Raw genomic sequence first — 19,190 nt, forward strand, 5'->3', positions numbered from 1 at the left:
TTGCAGTGGATGATGCTGTTGAATCCGGCATGACGAAGTAGAACATTCACCTGGCTAGATCACAAAAATAGGCCAAAAAGAAAACGGGCTAGTATGTGGTAAGTAATGGACTGCGATATGGTGCACACCAATCACTGTAAGTCAAGTGCAAACGCAAGTCCTATCCTCACCGCTGACAACCAATGTTAGAAATCGGAGTTTTATCTAGTTCATGTTTCCACTCATGCTATAGTAGTGTAGAGCATTAAGATGCCTGATGCAAAGAACATGTCCTGGTGTGTTTAAAGGTATTCAGGCAACAATAAAAATGAAAAGGTAACTTTGGCGATTAATGTTCCTGTTGGAGAGAGATGGGAGTTTTATGTAATGTCTGCTGTCACTCATGCTAAAAAAGCACTGAGAATTAAGATGCCTTTTGCAAAGAACATACCATTGTGTGTTCAGAGGTTTTCAGGCAACAATAAAAATGTAAAGGTAATTTTGGCGATTAATGTTCCTGCGGGAAAGAGAAGGAAGTTTTATCTAGTGGCTGTTTCCACTCATGCTAAAGTTGCGCAGAGGTTTAAGATGCTTGCTGCAAAGAACATGGCCTTGGGTCTTCAGAGGTTTCCAGGCAACAATAAAAATCTAACGGTAACTTTGGTGATTAATGTTCCTACTGGAGAGAGATCGGATTATTAAAAAGTGGCTGTTTCCACTCATGCTAAAGTACCATAGAGGATTCAGATGCCTTGTGCTAAGAACATGTCCTTGTTCGTTCAGAGGTTTTCAGGCAACAATAAAAATGTAAAGGTAACTTTAGCGATTAATGTCCCGGCTGGAGAGAGATCGGAGTTTTATCTAGTTCATGTTTCCACTCATGCTATAGTAGTGTAGAGCATTAAGATGCCTGATGCAAAGAACATGTCCTGGTGTGTTCAGAGGTTTTCAGGCAACAATAAAAATGTAAAGGTAACTTTGGCGATTAATGTTCCTGCGGCAAAGAGATGGAAGTTTTATCTAGTGGCTGTTTCCACTCATGCTAAAGTTGTGCAGAGGATTAAGATGCCTGCTGCAAAGGACATGTTCTTGTGTGTCCTGAGACTTTGAGGCAACAATAAAAATGTAAAGTTAACTTTGGAAATTAATGTTCCTGCAGGAGACAGATCGGAGTTTTATCCAGTGGCTGTTTCCACTCATGCTAAAGTAGCGCAGATGATTAAGATGGCTGCTGCAAAGAACATGTCCCTGTGTGTTCAGACGTTTTCAGGCGACAATAAAAATGTAAAGGTAACTTTTGCGATTAACGTTCCTGCTGGAGAGAGAGATCAGAATTTTATCTAGTGGCTGTTTCCACTCATGCTAAAGTAGCGCAGAGGATTAAGATGCCTGCTGCAATGAAAATGTCCTTGTGAGATCAATGTTTTCAGGCGACAATAAAAATGTAAAGGTAACTTTGGCGATTAAGTTAATGCTGGAGAGAGATGGGAGTTTAATTTAGTGGCTGTTTTCTGTGATGCTAAAGTAGTGCAGAGGATTAAGATGCCTGCTGCAAACAACATGTCCTTGTGTGTTCAGATGTTGTCATGCGACAATAAAAATGGAAAGGTAACTTGTTAGGTTGGTCCATGGGGCTATGCATATTAAATTTACCCTTATTGCCGTTTAAATAGTTCGTAGACAAGCATTATTAATCTATTTACAATTGGTGATGTTTGATTTTTGTTGTAAGGATGCAAATGCCACCCACATGCACCCCAGCACACTACCCACATGCATTCCACCAACACACACCTTATAACAACACACCACGCCACTGCCCCACATCACTGCACTAGACACCAAGTTTGCAGCATGGAGCACAGCAGCCACACTGCTCTACAACATACCTTAGAAACATTACCAAAGCCTATAGCTCTGGCTAAAGACTTATACGGTCCCAAAGGCGAGACCAATTAGCTATGCCAATGCTTGTTTAATTCTGCAATGACTTTATCATATGTTACATGCTGTTTGGTGCATGATTCACACTGCAAACATTTTCTGCCCTTGTTTTAAAAATGTACAAGGAAAAGAGATACATAGTTTCACGTGAGGCTTCTGGTTGTCATGGAAACAGGTCAGAGGGTCATTGCGAAGAAGGTCCTTTGGAATGTTGTTGTTTGAAGATTCTTTGGAATGTTGGTGTTTGAACCGTGGATGACAGTTGAGGGGGGAGGGAGGGGGCTCACACCAGCCTCAGCTCCGCTCCTCTCCAGAGCCAGAAGTAGGGGAAGAGCCTCTGTGTGAAGGGCGCCCGCGGGAAGGAGAAGAGAAGCTCCATGGAGTCAGCATTGTACAGGGACAGCTGCCCCCCCTCGTAGTCCAGATACACCCCCAGCTTCAGGGGCTTCACATGAGGGGTCAGAGGGGTGAGAGGGTCGGTGAGAGCAGAGTACTGACCCCCCCAACCCTCCACAGCCCAGACTCCCCCGTCAGGTGACCATGTGAACTCTCTCTTCCTGTCCACAGACTCCGCTGCGACCCCCACATGCCACCCTCCCCCCTCTTGCAGCGGCTGCACCTCCCAGTAATGTCTGCCGGAGGTGAACCCCTCGCTCCCCACCACACAGGTGTAGTAGGTGAATCTCTTGGGAGTGTCCGGCAGGCGCTGTGCAGTGTCCGTCCCTCTCACACGTCTTTGCCCCTCAGACAGGAGGAGCCGAGGATGAGCCGTGTCAGGATCCAGAGTCACCATCACTGCAAAGAAGAGATTCACAATTAGAGATTTAATGACACAAAGAAAGGCTGTAATTACTGCTTCTGTTTTACATCTGATCAATTTAAACCACATCTGGAAGGAGCACGCGGCGCTAGAGAGCGCACGGCACTAGACCGCTCACTGCACTAAAGCGCACGGCACTAGACCGCTCACTACACTAACGCGTGCATTCATCTACAGCACACACTACACCAAACCGCAGTACATAGAGAGGACAGCAGGTGGGGCACTGTACTTGCGACTCCACAGTATGCTGTACTAGTGAGTACACTGCATCAGATGGCACAGAATGACAGAGCTACTCCAAGGGACACAGTACTAGTCAGTACTCTAAATTAGATAGTACTGAGTCGGAGAGCTACTAGAAGGTATACTGTACTAGTGAGCACACGGTATCAGATGGTACAGAATGACAGAGCGTCTAAAAGGTATACTGTACCAGTTTAGTGACCCAGATAGACACCACCCTTTAGAGATGCTTCGATTGGTTGGCATTAGTAGAATTAATGAGTGTAGATACAGTTGTTATTCCAGGTGTAAGGCCACAGCAGGTAAACTTATGCACAGATACCACTCTGCACATCTTGCTGGTGGTCCCCTTGTCTTTTATATTCCCACAGACTTTGCAGACACTGCCTTTGGCTTTAGCTGTCCACAGATGCCACCTCCTATTCCTACTGGACCTCAGCCAGGATTTGGGAGTCACAGTTAAGGTTCTGATCAGAAGTGTTGTGGACGAAAGACATTTGGTTGTGACATGAAGGCCGGAAAGCCGGGGTCCATCTCTTGGGATGTCCAATCTCAGGTCCATGGTCCAAGGGCCCCTGTCTTGCCTTAGGAATGCCTGAGAGGGAATAAACATTTCTACCGCAGGTCAGTGCTGTCGGAGAGAGAATCATTTTAATCTGATTCTCTTCCAGCAGGGGCCGGTCCCACGCCTGAGCTAAGCTCTAGAGAAGTCAAGACTACAGGGTTGTGTGGGAGGGTTTTCACTTTTCCCAATACATTTATTTAAAAATCCCAGTATTTAGTGAAATAAACCACCGCACATCATTTGTGGGTTAGAAAGTTACAGTGGGAACAAAGCAAGATTACAGTTTGGGTGTCTGATTATTTACAGACATATTTGAGACTAAGGTATCTTGTAGAAACACTACAGGGGCTGAAACAGAATATCTAACTGAACTCCACCGCCCTGTAGAAACACTATAGGGGCTGAGACAGAATATCTCACTGAACTCCACCGCCCTGTAGAAATACTACAGGGGCTGAGCCAGAATATCTCACTGAACTCCACCGCCCTGTCAGAACCACTACAGGGGCTGAGCCAGAATATCTCACTGAACTCCACCGCCCTGTAGAAAAACTACAGGGGCTGAGCCAGAATATCTCACTGAACTCCACCGCCCTGTAGAAATACTACAGGGGCTGAGCCAGAACATCTCACTGAACTCCACCGCCCTGTCAGAAACACTACAGGGGCTGAGCCAGAATATCTCACTGAACTCCACCGTCCTGTAGAAATACTACAGGGGATGAGCCAGAATATCTCACTGAACTCCACCGCCCTATCAGAAACACTACAGGGGGTGAGCCAGAATATCTCACTGAACTCCACCGCCCTGTAGAAATACTACAGGGGCTGAGCCAGAATATCTTACTGAGCTCCAACACCCTGTTAGAAACACTACTGGGGCTGAGCCAGAATATCTCACTGAACTCCACCACCCTGTAGAAACACTACAGGGGCTGAGCCAGAATATCTCACTGAACTCCACCACCCTGTTAGAAACACTACTGGGGCTGAGCCAGAATATCTCACTGAACTCCACCGCCATGTCAGAAACACTACAGGGGCTGAGCCTGAATATCTTATTGAACTCCACCGCCCTGTCAAAAACACTACTGGGGCTGAGCCAGAATATCTCACTGAACTCCACCGCCATGTCAGAAACACTACAGGGGCTGAGCCTGAATATCTTATTGAACTCCACCGCCCTGTCAGAAACACTAAAAGGGCTGAGCCAGAATATCTCACTGAACTCCACCGCCCTGTAGAAATACTACAGGGGTTGAGCCAGAATATCTCACTGAACTCCACCGCCCTGTCAGAAACACTACAGGGGCTGAGCCAGAATATCTCACTGAACTCCACCACCCTGTCAGAACCACTACAGGGGCTGAGCCAGAATATCTCACTGAACTCCACCGCCCTGTAGAAAAACTACAGGGGCTGAGCCAGAATATCTCACTGGACTCCACCGCCCTGTCAAAAACACTACAGAGGCTGAGCCAGAATATCTCACTGATCTCCACCGCCCTGTAGAAATACTACAGGGGCTGAGCCAGAATATCTCACTGAACTCCACCGCCCTGTCAGAAACACTACAGGGGCTGAGCCAGAATATCTCACTGGATTCCACCGCCCTGTCCGAAACACTACAGGGGCTGAGCCAGAATATCTCACTGGACTCCAGCACCCTGTAGAAACACTACAGGGGCTGAGCCAGAATATCTCACTGAACTCCACCGCCCTGTAGGAACACTACAGGGGCTGAGCCAGAATATCTCACTGAACTCCACCACCCTGTCAGAAACACTACAGGGGCTGAGCCTGAATATCTCACTGAACTCCACCGCCCTGTAGAAACACTACAGGGGCTGAGCCAGAATATCTCACTGGACTCCACCGCCCTGTAGGAACACTACAGGGGCTGAGCCAGAATATCTCACTGGACTCCACCGCCCCGTAGGAACACTACAGGGGCTGAGCCAGAATATCTCACTGGACTCCACCGCCCTGTAGGAACACTACAGGGGCTGAGCCAGAATATCTCACTGGACTCCACCGCCCTATCAGAAAGACTACAGGGGCTGAGCCAGAATATCTCACTGGACTCCACCGCCCTGTAGAAATACTACAGGGGCTGAGCCAGAACATCTCACTGAACTCCACCGCCCTGTCAGAAACACTACAGGGGCTGAGCCAGAATATCTCACTGAACTCCACCGCCCTGTAGAAATACTACAGGGGCTGAGCCAGAACATCTCACTGAACTCCACCGCCCTGTCAGAAACACTACAGGGGCTGAGCCAGAATATCTCACTGAACTCCACCGCCCTGTAGAAATACTACAGGGGCTGAGCCAGAATATCTCACTGGACTCCACCGCCCTGTCAGAAACACTACAGGGGCTGAGCCAGAATATCTTACTGAGCTCTAACACCCTGTTAGAAACACTACTGGGGCTTAGCCAGAATATCTCACTGAACTCCACCGCCCTGTAGAAACACTACAGGGGCTGAGCCAGAATATCTCACTGAACTCCACCACCCTGTAGAAACACTACTGGGGCTGAGCCAGAATATCTCACTGAACTCCACCGCCATGTCAGAAACACTACAGGGGCTGAGCCTGAATATCTTATTGAACTCCACCGCCCTGTCAAAAACACTACTGGGGCTGAGACAGAATATCTCACTGAATTCCACCGCCATGTCAGAAACACTACAGGGGCTGAGCCTGAATATCTTATTGAACTCCACTGCCCTGTCAGAAACACTAAAAGGGGTGAGCCAGAATATCTCACTGAACTCCACCGCCCTGTAGAAATACTACAGCGGCTGAGCCAGAATATCTCACTGAACTCCACCGCCTTGTCAGAAACACTACAGGGGCTGAGCCTGAACATCTCACTGGACTCCACCACCCTGTCAGAACCACTACAGGGGCTGAGCCAGAATATCTCACTGAACTCCACCGCCCTGTAGAAAAACTACAGGGGCTGAGCCAGAATATCTCACTGAACTCCACCGCCCTGTAGAAATACTACAGGGGCTGAGCCAGTATATCTCACTGGACTCCACCGCCCTGTCAGAAACACTACAGGGGCTGAGCCAGAATATCTCACTAAACTCCACCGCCCTGTAGAAATACTACAGGGGCTGAGCCAAAATGTCTCACTGGACTCCACCGCCCTGTCAAAAACACTACAGGGGCTGAGCCAGAATATCTCACTGGACTCCACCGCCCTGTCAGAAACACTACAGGGGCTGAGCCAGAATATCTCACTGAACTCCACCGCCCTGTAGAAATACTACAGGGGCTGAGCCAGAATATCTCACTGATCTCCACCGCCCTGTAGAAATACTACAGGGGCTGAGCTTGAATATCTCACTGAACTCTACCGCCCTGTCACAAACACTACAGGGGATGAGTCAGAACATCTCACTGAACTCCACCGCCCTGTCAGAAACACTACAGGGGCTGAGCCAGAATATCTCACTGAACTCTAACATTCTGTCAGAAACACTACAGGGGCTGAGCCAGAATATCTCACTGGATTCCACCGCCCTGTCAGAAACACTACAGGGGCTGAGCCAGAATATCTCACTGGACTCCAGCTCCCTGTAGAAACACTACAGGGGCTGAGCCAGAATATCTCACTGAACTCCACCGCCCTGTAGGAACACTACAGGGGCTGAGCCAGAATATCTCACTGAACTCCACCGCCCTGTCAGAAACACTACAGGGGCTGAGCCAGAATATCTCACTGAACTCCACCGCCCTGTCAGAACCACTACAGGGGCTGAGCCAGAATATCTCACTGAACTCCACCGCCCTGTAGAAAAACTACAGGGGCTGAGCCAGAATATCTCACTGAACTCCACCGCCCTGTAGAAATACTACAGGGGCTGAGCCAGAACATCTCACTGAACTCCACCGCCCTGTCAGAAACACTACAGGGGCTGAGCCAGAATATCTCACTGAACTCCACCGTCCTGTAGAAATACTACAGGGGCTGAGCCAGAATATCTCACTGAACTCCACCGCCCTATCAGAAACACTACAGGGGGTGAGCCAGAATATCTCACTGAACTCCACCGCCCTGTAGAAATACTACAGGGGCTGAGCCAGAATATCTTATTGAGCTCCAACACCCTGTTAGAAACACTACTGGGGCTGAGCCAGAATATCTCACTGAACTCCACCGCCCTGTCCGAAACACTACAGGGGCTGAGCCAGAATATCTCACTGGACTCCAGCACCCTGTAAAAACCTTACAGGGGCTGAGCCAGAATATCTCACTGAACTCCACCGCCCTGTAGGAACACTACAGGGGCTGAGCCAGAATATCTCACTGAACTCCACCACCCTGTCAGAAACACTACAGGGGCTGAGCCTGAATATCTCACTGAACTCCACCGCCCTGTAGAAACACTACAGGGGCTGAGCCAGAATATCTCACTGGACTCCACCGCCCTGTAGGAACACTACAGGGGCTGAGCCAGAATATCTCACTGGACTCCACCGCCCCGTAGGAACACTACAGGGGCTGAGCCAGAATATCTCACTGGACTCCACCGCCCTGTAGGAACACTACAGGGGTTGAGCCAGAATATCTCACTGAACTCCACCGCCCTGTCAGAAACACTACAGGGGCTGAGCCAGAATATCTCACTGGACTCCACCGCCCTATCAGAAAGACTACAGGGGCTGAGCCAGAATATCTCACTGGACTCCACCGCCCTGTAGAAATACTACAGGGGCTGAGCCAGAACATCTCACTGAACTCCACCGCCCTGTCAGAAACACTACAGGGGCTGAGCCAGAATATCTCACTGAACTCCACCACCCTGTAGAAATACTACAGCGGCTGAGCCAGAATATCTCACTGGACTCCACCGCCCTGTCAGAAACACTGCAGGGGCTGAGCCAGAATATCTTACTGAGCTCCAACACCCTGTTAGAAACACTACTGGGGCTTAGCCAGAATATCTCACTGAACTCCACCGCCCTGTAGAAACACCACAGGGGCTGAGCCAGAATATCTCACTGAACTCCACCACCCTGTAGAAACACTACTGGGGCTGAGCCAGAATATCTCACTGAACTCCACCGCCATGTCAGAAACACTACAGGGGCTGAGCCTGAATATCTTATTGAACTCCACCGCCCTGTCAAAAACACTACTGGGGCTGAGACAGAATATCTCACTGAATTCCACCGCCATGTCAGAAACACTACAGGGGCTGAGCCTGAATATCTTATTGAACTCCACTGCCCTGTCAGAAACACTAAAAGGGCTGAGCCAGAATATCTCACTGAACTCCACCGCCCTTTAGAAATACTACAGCGGCTGAGCCAGAATATCTCACTGAACTCCACCGCCTTGTCAGAAACACTACAGGGGCTGAGCCTGAACATCTCACTGGACTCCACCACCCTGTCAGAACCACTACAGGGGCTGAGCCAGAATATCTCACTGAACTCCACCGCCCTGTAGAAAAACTACAGGGGCTGAGCCAGAATATCTCACTGAACTCCACCGCCCTGTAGAAATACTACAGGGGCTGAGCCAGAATATCTCACTGGACTCCACCGCCCTGTCAGAAACACTACAGGGGCTGAGCCAGAATATCTCACTAAACTCCACCGCCCTGTAGAAATACTACAGGGGCTGAGCCAAAATGTCTCACTGGACTCCACCGCCCTGTCAAAAACACTACAGGGGCTGAGCCAGAATATCTCACTGGACTCCACCGCCCTGTCAGAAACACTACAGGGGCTGAGCCAGAATATCTCACTGAACTCCACCGCCCTGTAGAAATACTACAGGGGCTGAGCCAGAATAACTCACTGATCTCCACCGCCCTGTAGAAATACTACAGGGGCTGAGCTTGAATATCTCACTGAACTCTACCGCCCTGTCACAAACACTACAGGGGCTGAGTCAGAACATCTCACTGAACTCCACCGCCCTGTCAGAAACACTACAGGGGCTGAGCCAGAATATCTCACTGAACTCTAACATCCTGTCAGAAACACTACAGGGGCTGAGCCAGAATATCTCACTGGATTCCACCGCCCTGTCAGAAACACTACAGGGGCTGAGCCAGAATATCTCACTGGACTCCAGCTCCCTGTAGAAACACTACAGGGGCTGAGCCAGAATATCTCACTGAACTCCACCGCCCTGTAGGAACACTACAGGGGCTGAGTCAGAATATCTCACTGAACTCCACCGCCCTGTCAGAACCACTACAGGGGCTGAGCCAGAATATCTCACTGAACTCCACCGCCCTGTAGAAAAACTACAGGGGCTGAGCCAGAATATCTAACTGAACTCCACCGCCCTGTAGAAATACTACAGGGGCTGAGCCAGAACATCTCACTGAACTCCACCGCCCTGTCAGAAACACTACAGGGGCTGAGCCAGAATATCTCACTGAACTCCACCGTCCTGTAGAAATACTACAGGGGCTGAGCCAGAATATCTCACTGAACTCCACCGCCCTATCAGAAACACTACAGGGGGTGAGCCAGAATATCTCACTGAACTCCACCGCCCTGTAGAAATACTACAGGGGCTGAGCCAGAATATCTTATTGAGCTCCAACACCCTGTTAGAAACACTACTGGGGCTGAGCCAGAATATCTCACTGAACTCCACCACCCTGTAGAAACACTACAGGGGCTGAGCCAGAATACTCACTGAACTCCACCACCCTGTAGAAACACTACTGGGGCTGAGCCAGAATATCTCACTGAACTCCACCGCCATGTCAGAAACACTACAGGGGCTGAGCCTGAATATCTTATTGAACTCCACCGCCCTGTCAAAAACACTACTGGGGCTGAGCCAGAATATCTCACTGAACTCCACCGCCATGTCAGAAACACTACAGGGGCTGAGCCTGAATATCTTATTGAACTCCACCGCCCTGTCAGAAACACTAAAAGGGCTGAGCCAGAATATCTCACTGAACTCCACCGCCCTGTAGAAATACTACAGGGGCTGAGCCAGAATAGCTCACTGAACTCCACCGCCCTGTCAGAAACACTCGAGGGGCTGAGCCAGAATATCTCACTGAACTCCACCACCCTGTCAGAACCACTACAGGGGCTGAGCCAGAATATCTCACTGAACTCCACCGCCCTGTAGAAAAACTACAGGGGCTGAGCCAGAATATCTCACTGGACTCCACCGCCCTGTCAAAAACACTACAGAGGCTGAGCCAGAATATCTCACTGATCTCCACCGCCCTGTAGAAATACTACAGGGGCTGAGCCAGAATATCTCACTGAACTCCACCGCCCTGTCAGAAACACTACAGGGGCTGAGCCAGAATATCTCACTGAACTCCACCGCCCTGTCAGAAACACTACAGGGGCTGAGCCAGAATATCTCACTGGATTCCACCGCCCTGTCCGAAACACTACAGGGGCTGAGCCAGAATATCTCACTGGACTCCAGCACCCTGTAAAAACCTTACAGGGGCTGAGCCAGAATATCTCACTGAACTCCACCGCCCTGTAGGAACACTACAGGGGCTGAGCCAGAATATCTCACTGAACTCCACCACCCTGTCAGAAACACTACAGGGGCTGAGCCTGAATATCTCACTGAACTCCACCGCCCTGTAGAAACACTACAGGGGCTGAGCCAGAATATCTCACTGGACTCCACCGCCCTGTAGGAACACTACAGGGGCTGAGCCAGAATATCTCACTGGACTCCACCGCCCCGTAGGAACACTACAGGGGCTGAGCCAGAATATCTCACTGGACTCCACCGCCCTGTAGGAACACTACAGGGGTTGAGCCAGAATATCTCACTGAACTCCACCGCCCTGTCAGAAACACTACAGGGGCTGAGCCAGAATATCTCACTGGACTCCACCGCCCTATCAGAAAGACTACAGGGGCTGAGCCAGAATATCTCACTGGACTCCACCGCCCTGTAGAAATACTACAGGGGCTGAGCCAGAACATCTCACTGAACTCCACCGCCCTGTCAGAAACACTACAGGGGCTGAGCCAGAATATCTCACTGAACTCCACCACCCTGTAGAAATACTACAGCGGCTGAGCCAGAATATCTCACTGGACTCCACCGCCCTGTCAGAAACACTGCAGGGGCTGAGCCAGAATATCTTACTGAGCTCCAACACCCTGTTAGAAACACTACTGGGGCTTAGCCAGAATATCTCACTGAACTCCACCGCCCTGTAGAAACACCACAGGGGCTGAGCCAGAATATCTCACTGAACTCCACCACCCTGTAGAAACACTACTGGGGCTGAGCCAGAATATCTCACTGAACTCCACCGCCATGTCAGAAACACTACAGGGGCTGAGCCTGAATATCTTATTGAACTCCACCGCCCTGTCAAAAACACTACTGGGGCTGAGACAGAATATCTCACTGAATTCCACCGCCATGTCAGAAACACTACAGGGGCTGAGCCTGAATATCTTATTGAACTCCACTGCCCTGTCAGAAACACTAAAAGGGCTGAGCCAGAATATCTCACTGAACTCCACCGCCCTTTAGAAATACTACAGCGGCTGAGCCAGAATATCTCACTGAACTCCACCGCCTTGTCAGAAACACTACAGGGGCTGAGCCTGAACATCTCACTGGACTCCACCACCCTGTCAGAACCACTACAGGGGCTGAGCCAGAATATCTCACTGAACTCCACCGCCCTGTAGAAAAACTACAGGGGCTGAGCCAGAATATCTCACTGAACTCCACCGCCCTGTAGAAATACTACAGGGGCTGAGCCAGAATATCTCACTGGACTCCACCGCCCTGTCAGAAACACTACAGGGGCTGAGCCAGAATATCTCACTAAACTCCACCGCCCTGTAGAAATACTACAGGGGCTGAGCCAAAATGTCTCACTGGACTCCACCGCCCTGTCAAAAACACTACAGGGGCTGAGCCAGAATATCTCACTGGACTCCACCGCCCTGTCAGAAACACTACAGGGGCTGAGCCAGAATATCTCACTGAACTCCACCGCCCTGTAGAAATACTACAGGGGCTGAGCCAGAATATCTCACTGATCTCCACCGCCCTGTAGAAATACTACAGGGGCTGAGCTTGAATATCTCACTGAACTCTACCGCCCTGTCACAAACACTACAGGGGCTGAGTCAGAACATCTCACTGAACTCCACCGCCCTGTCAGAAACACTACAGGGGCTGAGCCAGAATATCTCACTGAACTCTAACATCCTGTCAGAAACACTACAGGGGCTGAGCCAGAATATCTCACTGGATTCCACCGCCCTGTCAGAAACACTACAGGGGCTGAGCCAGAATATCTCACTGGACTCCAGCTCCCTGTAGAAACACTACAGGGGCTGAGCCAGAATATCTCACTGAACTCCACCGCCCTGTAGGAACACTACAGGGGCTGAGTCAGAATATCTCACTGAACTCCACCGCCCTGTCAGAAACACTACAGGGGCTGAGCCAGAATATCTTATTGAACTCCACCGCCCTGTAGAAACACTACAGGGGCTGAGCCAGAATATCTCACTGGACTCCACCGCCCTGTAGGAACACTGCTGGGGCTGAGCCAGAATATCTCACTGATATCCACCGCCCTGTCAGAAACACTACAGGGGCTGAGCCAGAATATCTCACTGAACTCCACCGCCCTGTCAGAAACACTACAGGGGCTGAGCCAGAATATCTTACAGATATCCACCGCCCTGTCAGAAATACTACAGGGGCTGAGCCAGAATATCTTACTGGACTCCACCGCCCTGTCAGAAACACTACAGGGGCTGAGCCAGAATATCTTATTGAACTCCAGCACCCTGTAGAAACACTACAGCGGCTGAGCCAGAATATCTCACTGAACTCCACCGCCCTGTCAGAAACACTACAGAGGCTGAGCCAGAATATCTTATTGAACTCCAGCACCCTGTAGAAACACTACAGGGGCTGAGCCAGAATATCTCACTGAACTCCACCGCCCTGTAGAAATACTACAGGGGCTGAGCCAGAATATCTCACTGAACTCCACCGCCCTGTAGAAACACTACAGGGGCTGAGCCAGAATATCTCACTGGACTCCACCGCCCTGTAGGAACACTACTGGGGCTGAGCCAGAATATCTCACTGATATCCACCGCCCTGTCAGAAACACTACAGGGGCTGAGCCTGAATATCTTATTGAACTCCACCGCCCTGTCAAAAACACTACTGGGGCTGAGCCAGAATATCTCACTGAACTCCACCGCCATGTCAGAAACACTACAGGGGCTGAGCCAGAATATCTTACTGGACTCCACCGCCCTGTCAGAAACACTACAGGGCCCGAGCCACAATATCTCACTGAAATCCACCGCCCTGTCAGAAACACTACAGGGGCTGAGTCTGAATATCTCACTGATCTGCACCGCCCTGTCAGAAACACTACAGGGGCTGAGCCTGAATATCTCACTGAACTCCACCGCCCTGTCAGAAACACTTGAATACCTCACTGAACTCCACCGCCCTGTCTAAACACTACAGGGGCTGAGCCTGAATATCTCACTGAACTCCACCGCCCTGTCAGAAACACTTGAATACCTCACTGAACTCCACCGCCCTGTCAGAAACACTACTGGGGCTCAGCCAGAATATCTCACTGAACTCCACCGCCCTGTCAGAAACACTACAGGGGCTGAGCCAGAATATCTCACTGAATTCCACCGCCCTGTCTAAAAACTACAGGGGCTGAGCCAGAATATCTTACTGAACTCCACCACCCTGTAGGATTACCACATGCAGTATTAACACATGCAGTATTACCACATACAGTATTACCACATGCAGGATTACCACATGCAGGATTACCACATACAGTATTACCAAATGCAGTTTAGCCACATGCAGTATTACCACATACAGTATAGCCACATGCAGCATTACCACATACAGTATAGCCACATGCAGCATTACCACATGCAGCATAACCACATGCAGCTTAACCACATGCAGCAAAACCACATGCAGCATAACCACATGCAGTATTTCCACATGCAGTATTTCCACATGCAGGATTACCACATGCAGGATTACCACATGCAGGATTACCACATGCAGTTTAACCACATGCAGTTTAGCCACATGCAGTATTACCACGTGCAGTTTAGCCACATCCAACATAGCCACGTGCAGGATTACCACATGCAGTATTACCACATGCAGCATAACCACATGCAGCATAACCACATGCAGCATAACCACGTGCAGTATTACCACATGCAGTATTACCACATGCAGTATTACCACATGCAGTACAGCATAACCACATGCAGTATTACCACATGCAGTATAACCACATGCAGCTTAGCCACATGCAGTTTAGCCACATGCAGTATTACCACAGGATTACCACATGCAGCATTATCACATGCAGCATTACCACATACAGGATTAAGCACATGCAGTATTACCACATGCAGTATTGCCATGTGCAGCATAACCACATGCAGTATTACCGCATGGAGCAGCCATGTGCAGCATAACCATGTGCAGTATTACCACATACAAGGTTGTCACATGCAGTATTGCCACATCAGTTACATCAGTGTAGGTACATGTGTTAGGTGGTGCATGCGGTGGGTCAGTGTAGGTGAGTGCGCTAGGTCAGTGTAGGTGCATATACTAGGTAAGTGCAGGTGCATGCACTAGGTCAGTATAGGTTTATGCACTAGGCCAGAGTAGGTGCATGCGCTAGGTCAGTGTAGATGCATGAATTAGGTAAGTGCAGGTGTATGCACTAGCACAGTGTAGATGCATGCGTTGGGTCCGTGTAGATGCATGCGCTTGGTCCCTGTTGGTGCTAAAATTCAGGAAAACAGAGGTGCATATTTGTAACGCCCTGAACGTCTCAGGATCGTTTAACAGACACGATAATGAGAACGCAACAACTTGTGAAGGTTTAGTTATTTTAATGAAGGCAAAAATAATACAAGGAATAAACAAAGGTTATAGTCACTGGAATCCTCCAGGCTAAGTACGTTACCAGCCCACAGCACGGATGGTCCTAACCGTCCTCTGCATATACGCCGATCCCGGCGTATGCCAACAGAGGGCAGAAATGAAATGGCCGACAATGCCAATCGGTAGGCTGCGAGGGGCACGAAGAGTGTTGGGGAGAATCGAGGAGTCAGGGAAACACCCAGCCGGGGTCTCTACCTGAAGGGAGCAGCCGCTCAACCTCTTCCTCAGACTGCACCGGGACGCGGAGTCACCTCCTGGTGATGCGTCACCGATACCCCAATCACAAGCAAAGAAGACTGAACCGAGAGCAGCCGCTCGATCGATCCTGTGGACTTCCGAGTCTGTAACGCGGCAAACACCTCCTGGTGTGCGTTACAGCTGGCAGTCCCTGTATCTCTGGTCGGGCTGGGAGTTACGACTCCAACCAGCAAAAGCGCCACTGCGCTTTGACTCAGCCGAGTCAAAAAGCGAAGCTCAATGGTTATCCGGTAGAGCTTCCGGGTCCTTCACAGGTGACGATGGGGCAAGACACGGCCCAGGGAGTAACGACTCGACCTACCTCCGTTCTTGCCTTACTGGAGCACCACTCCGGAACACTGCTCTTCACTAAGCAGGTACGTCGGTGTAAACACAATATCCGACAGCGTTGTACCTCCCGGTTCCTCCCTTTATAGGGCGTGTTTTCCTTGAGTTATGTAACAGCTCTCCTGTTTACATAAGGGCGTGTTTTCCTTGAGTTATGTAACAGCTCTCCTGTTTACATAAGGGCGTGTTTTCCTTGAGTTATGTAACAGCTCTCCTGTTTACATAAGGGCGTGTTTTCCTTGAGTTATGTAACAGCTCTCCTGTTTACATAACCTCTCAACCGCTAAGCATCCTGGGAGATGTAGTCCGTTTTCGCTGGTTACCGTTTTCCTCCCCTCGCATGACAGGAATTCTTGACAGTACATCCTCCCTCTCAGCGGCTCCCCACGGGTCCAGCGCTGGCAGGAAAACGCCGATGGAACAAGGAGACCAAGCGCGGAGCATGAACCCCTTCAGCCGGTTCCCATGACTGCTCCTCTGGGCCATAGCCTTTCCACGCAACCAGGTACCACAGCTTCCCCCTGCGCCATTTGGACGCCCGTATGCCCGACACTTCATACTCCACCTCCGACTCCACGCATACCGGCCTATGTGTCCCAGACGGCTTGGAGGGTGCTGGTTTGAGCAATGATACATGAAAGACAGGGTGTATCCGCAATGACTGGGGCAAGCACACCTTCACGTTCACGGGACCCATACACTTGGTAATTCGATAGGGGCCCATGTACTTGGGATGGAACACACTGTTCTTTCGAAACCTCATGTTTCTTGTGGATATCCAGACGTAGTCTCCAGTGCGGTACAGTGGCCCGGGCCTTCTCTTCCTGTCTGCCGCAGCCTTGTATCTTCTCTTGGCCTCTATTAGGACAGCCCTTGAGCGCATCAACGTGTCTTTTATGTGTGCCACCCTGTCCGCTGTGGCGGGAATCCTGTCCTCTCTGAACGGATGTAGAAATGGCAAGAACCTGGGATGTTGGCCATAGTTGCTATAGAACGGAGATGACTGTGTGGAGCTGTGAGTGGCGTTGTTATAGGCTATCTCTGCAACCCATAGCAAGTCGACCCATTCTTCCCTGCCCTGGTCCACAAAACATCGCAGATACTGTTTGAGCGTTTGGTTCAGGCGCTCGGTTTGGCCGTCCGTTTGAGGGTGGTAGCTGGTGGACAGGGCGGTCTTAACATGCAGTGCAGTGCACCAAGTCTTCCAGAATTGCGCAGTAAACTGCTACCCCCGGTCCGACACGATCACCCCAGGTAATCCATGCAGTCGTACCACATTCTTTAGGAGTAGTGACGCCAATTCCCCGGCCGTAGGGACTCTCTTGCAGGGGATGAAGTGCCCCATTTTCGTCAAGTAATCCACCACCACCAGTATTGCCGTCATCCCCTGGTCTACCGGTAGGCCCACCACGAAGTCCAGTGATATGCTATCCCATGGTTTATCCGCGGTCGGAAGTGGATGTAAGAGCTCTTGGGTTCGGCCATGGTCGGCCTTCATGGTAGCACACGTAGGACACTCCTGTCCCCACCTCCTGACATCCACTCTCATGGTTGGCCACCAGAAATGCCGTCCCATGCTAGCCACCGTTTTTTCAAAGCCCAAATGACCTGCGCATGGAGACTCATGGCACCAGATGAATGCTTGTTTCCTTAGCCTAGGCGTGGGTATCAATAGGCACCTGCCCTTCAGGGGTATCCCGTCCTTCAGCTGCCATTCTCTGTGACTGAGGAGCCACCTCCGCCATGCGAATGACCTGATCCCTCTCTTTATTCCCCTCAGGAAAGTATCCGGTTGGATAACCCCCAATACCATCCTCGGGGAAATGATGGAATGCTCGGTCGCAGGCAATGGTTCCTTAACTTCAGATTGACGGGACAGGGCGTCCGCCTTCCGGTTTTCCGTCCCCGGCCGATATGTGATGCGGAAGTTGAACCCCGCAAAGAAGATCATCCACCGCAGCTGTCTGGGAGAAAGGTGTCTTGTGGCCGTCATGAACTGTAGGTTCCGATGGTCCGTGTACACCGATACCACATGTCTTGCCCCCATCAACCAATGCCTCCATTCGGTGAAGGCGTCCTTGATTGCGAGAAGCTCCTTCTCCGCAATATGGTAGTTGCGTTCGGCGTCGTTGAGTTTGCGGGACATGTACGCAACGGGATGAAGCACCCCTGTGTCGTGGTTGCGTTGGGACAAGATAGCCCCCAGCGCCACATCCGATGCGTCCGCTTCCACCACGTAGGGGAGATCCGGATCGGGGTGAGCCAACACCGGCGCCTTACCAAAGGCGCTTTTCAGGGCCTCAAAGGCTTTGTTCGCTTCAGGGGACCAGACAAACTCCTTGGACTTCCTCAGTAGCTGTGTGATTGGGGCCACCAATCCTGAAAATCCATCTATAAACCGCCTGTAAAAGTTGGCGAAGCCAATGAAACTTTGGACGTCCTTCACGCTTTGGGGCACCGGCCATTCTTTCACCGCCTTGATCTTTCGTTCTGCCATCTCCTGTCCCTCTGGACTCAGCATCACTCCGAGGAATTCCACGGATGTGACGTGGAAGTCACACTTGCTGAGTTTACAAAACAGCATGTTTTCCCTCAGCTTTTGGAGCACAGCTTTGACGTGGTGTACGTGCTCCTCCACACTGGACGAATAGATGAGGATGTCGTCGATATATACGACCACGTAGATATCCAACTCCTCTCTGAATACCTCATTCAAAAAGTACTGAAAGGCTGCCGGGGCGTTGCACAGACCGAACGGCATGACGAGGTACTCAAAAAGGCCGAACCTGGTCTTAAAGGCGGTCTTCCACTCATCTCCGTCCCTCATGCGCACCAGATGGTATGCCCCTTTCAAATCCAACTTGGTGTAGATACGAGCTTTCTTGACCTGTTCCAGAAGTACACTGATGAGAGGCAAGGGGTACCGATTCTTTACGGTTATCGCATTCAATGCCCTAAAGTCCACACAGGCTCTCAGCTCCCCATTAGCCTTCGGGATGAAGAAGAGTGGCGAGGCGGCCGGAGACTTGGACGGGCGGATGAATCCTAGCTTGAGGAGTTTATCCAGGTAC

The 19,190-nt window shown here is 50.5% G+C and overlaps 1 protein-coding gene across 2 annotated transcripts in view; it reads right to left on the bottom strand.

Moving 5' to 3' along the window:
* Window positions 1-1,936: 1,936 nt before the first annotated feature.
* Window positions 1,937-19,190, bottom strand: part of LOC146869223 (E3 ubiquitin-protein ligase TRIM39-like) — a 186,559-nt gene continuing 169,305 nt past the window's right edge. Inside the window, exon 6 of one of the 2 annotated variants that reach the window (XM_085644153.1) lies at window positions 1,937-2,718. In XM_085644153.1, the coding sequence (XP_085500279.1) occupies window positions 2,207-2,718 (512 nt within the window). In that variant the 3' untranslated portion in view covers window positions 1,937-2,206. The remainder of the gene's footprint in view (window positions 2,719-19,190) is intronic. The other variant, XM_085644235.1, reaches the window with a different exon arrangement.

Source organism: Triturus cristatus, chromosome 1_1, assembly GCF_964204655.1.
Source record: "Triturus cristatus chromosome 1_1, aTriCri1.1, whole genome shotgun sequence".
Classification (NCBI taxonomy): domain Eukaryota; kingdom Metazoa; phylum Chordata; class Amphibia; order Caudata; family Salamandridae; genus Triturus; species Triturus cristatus.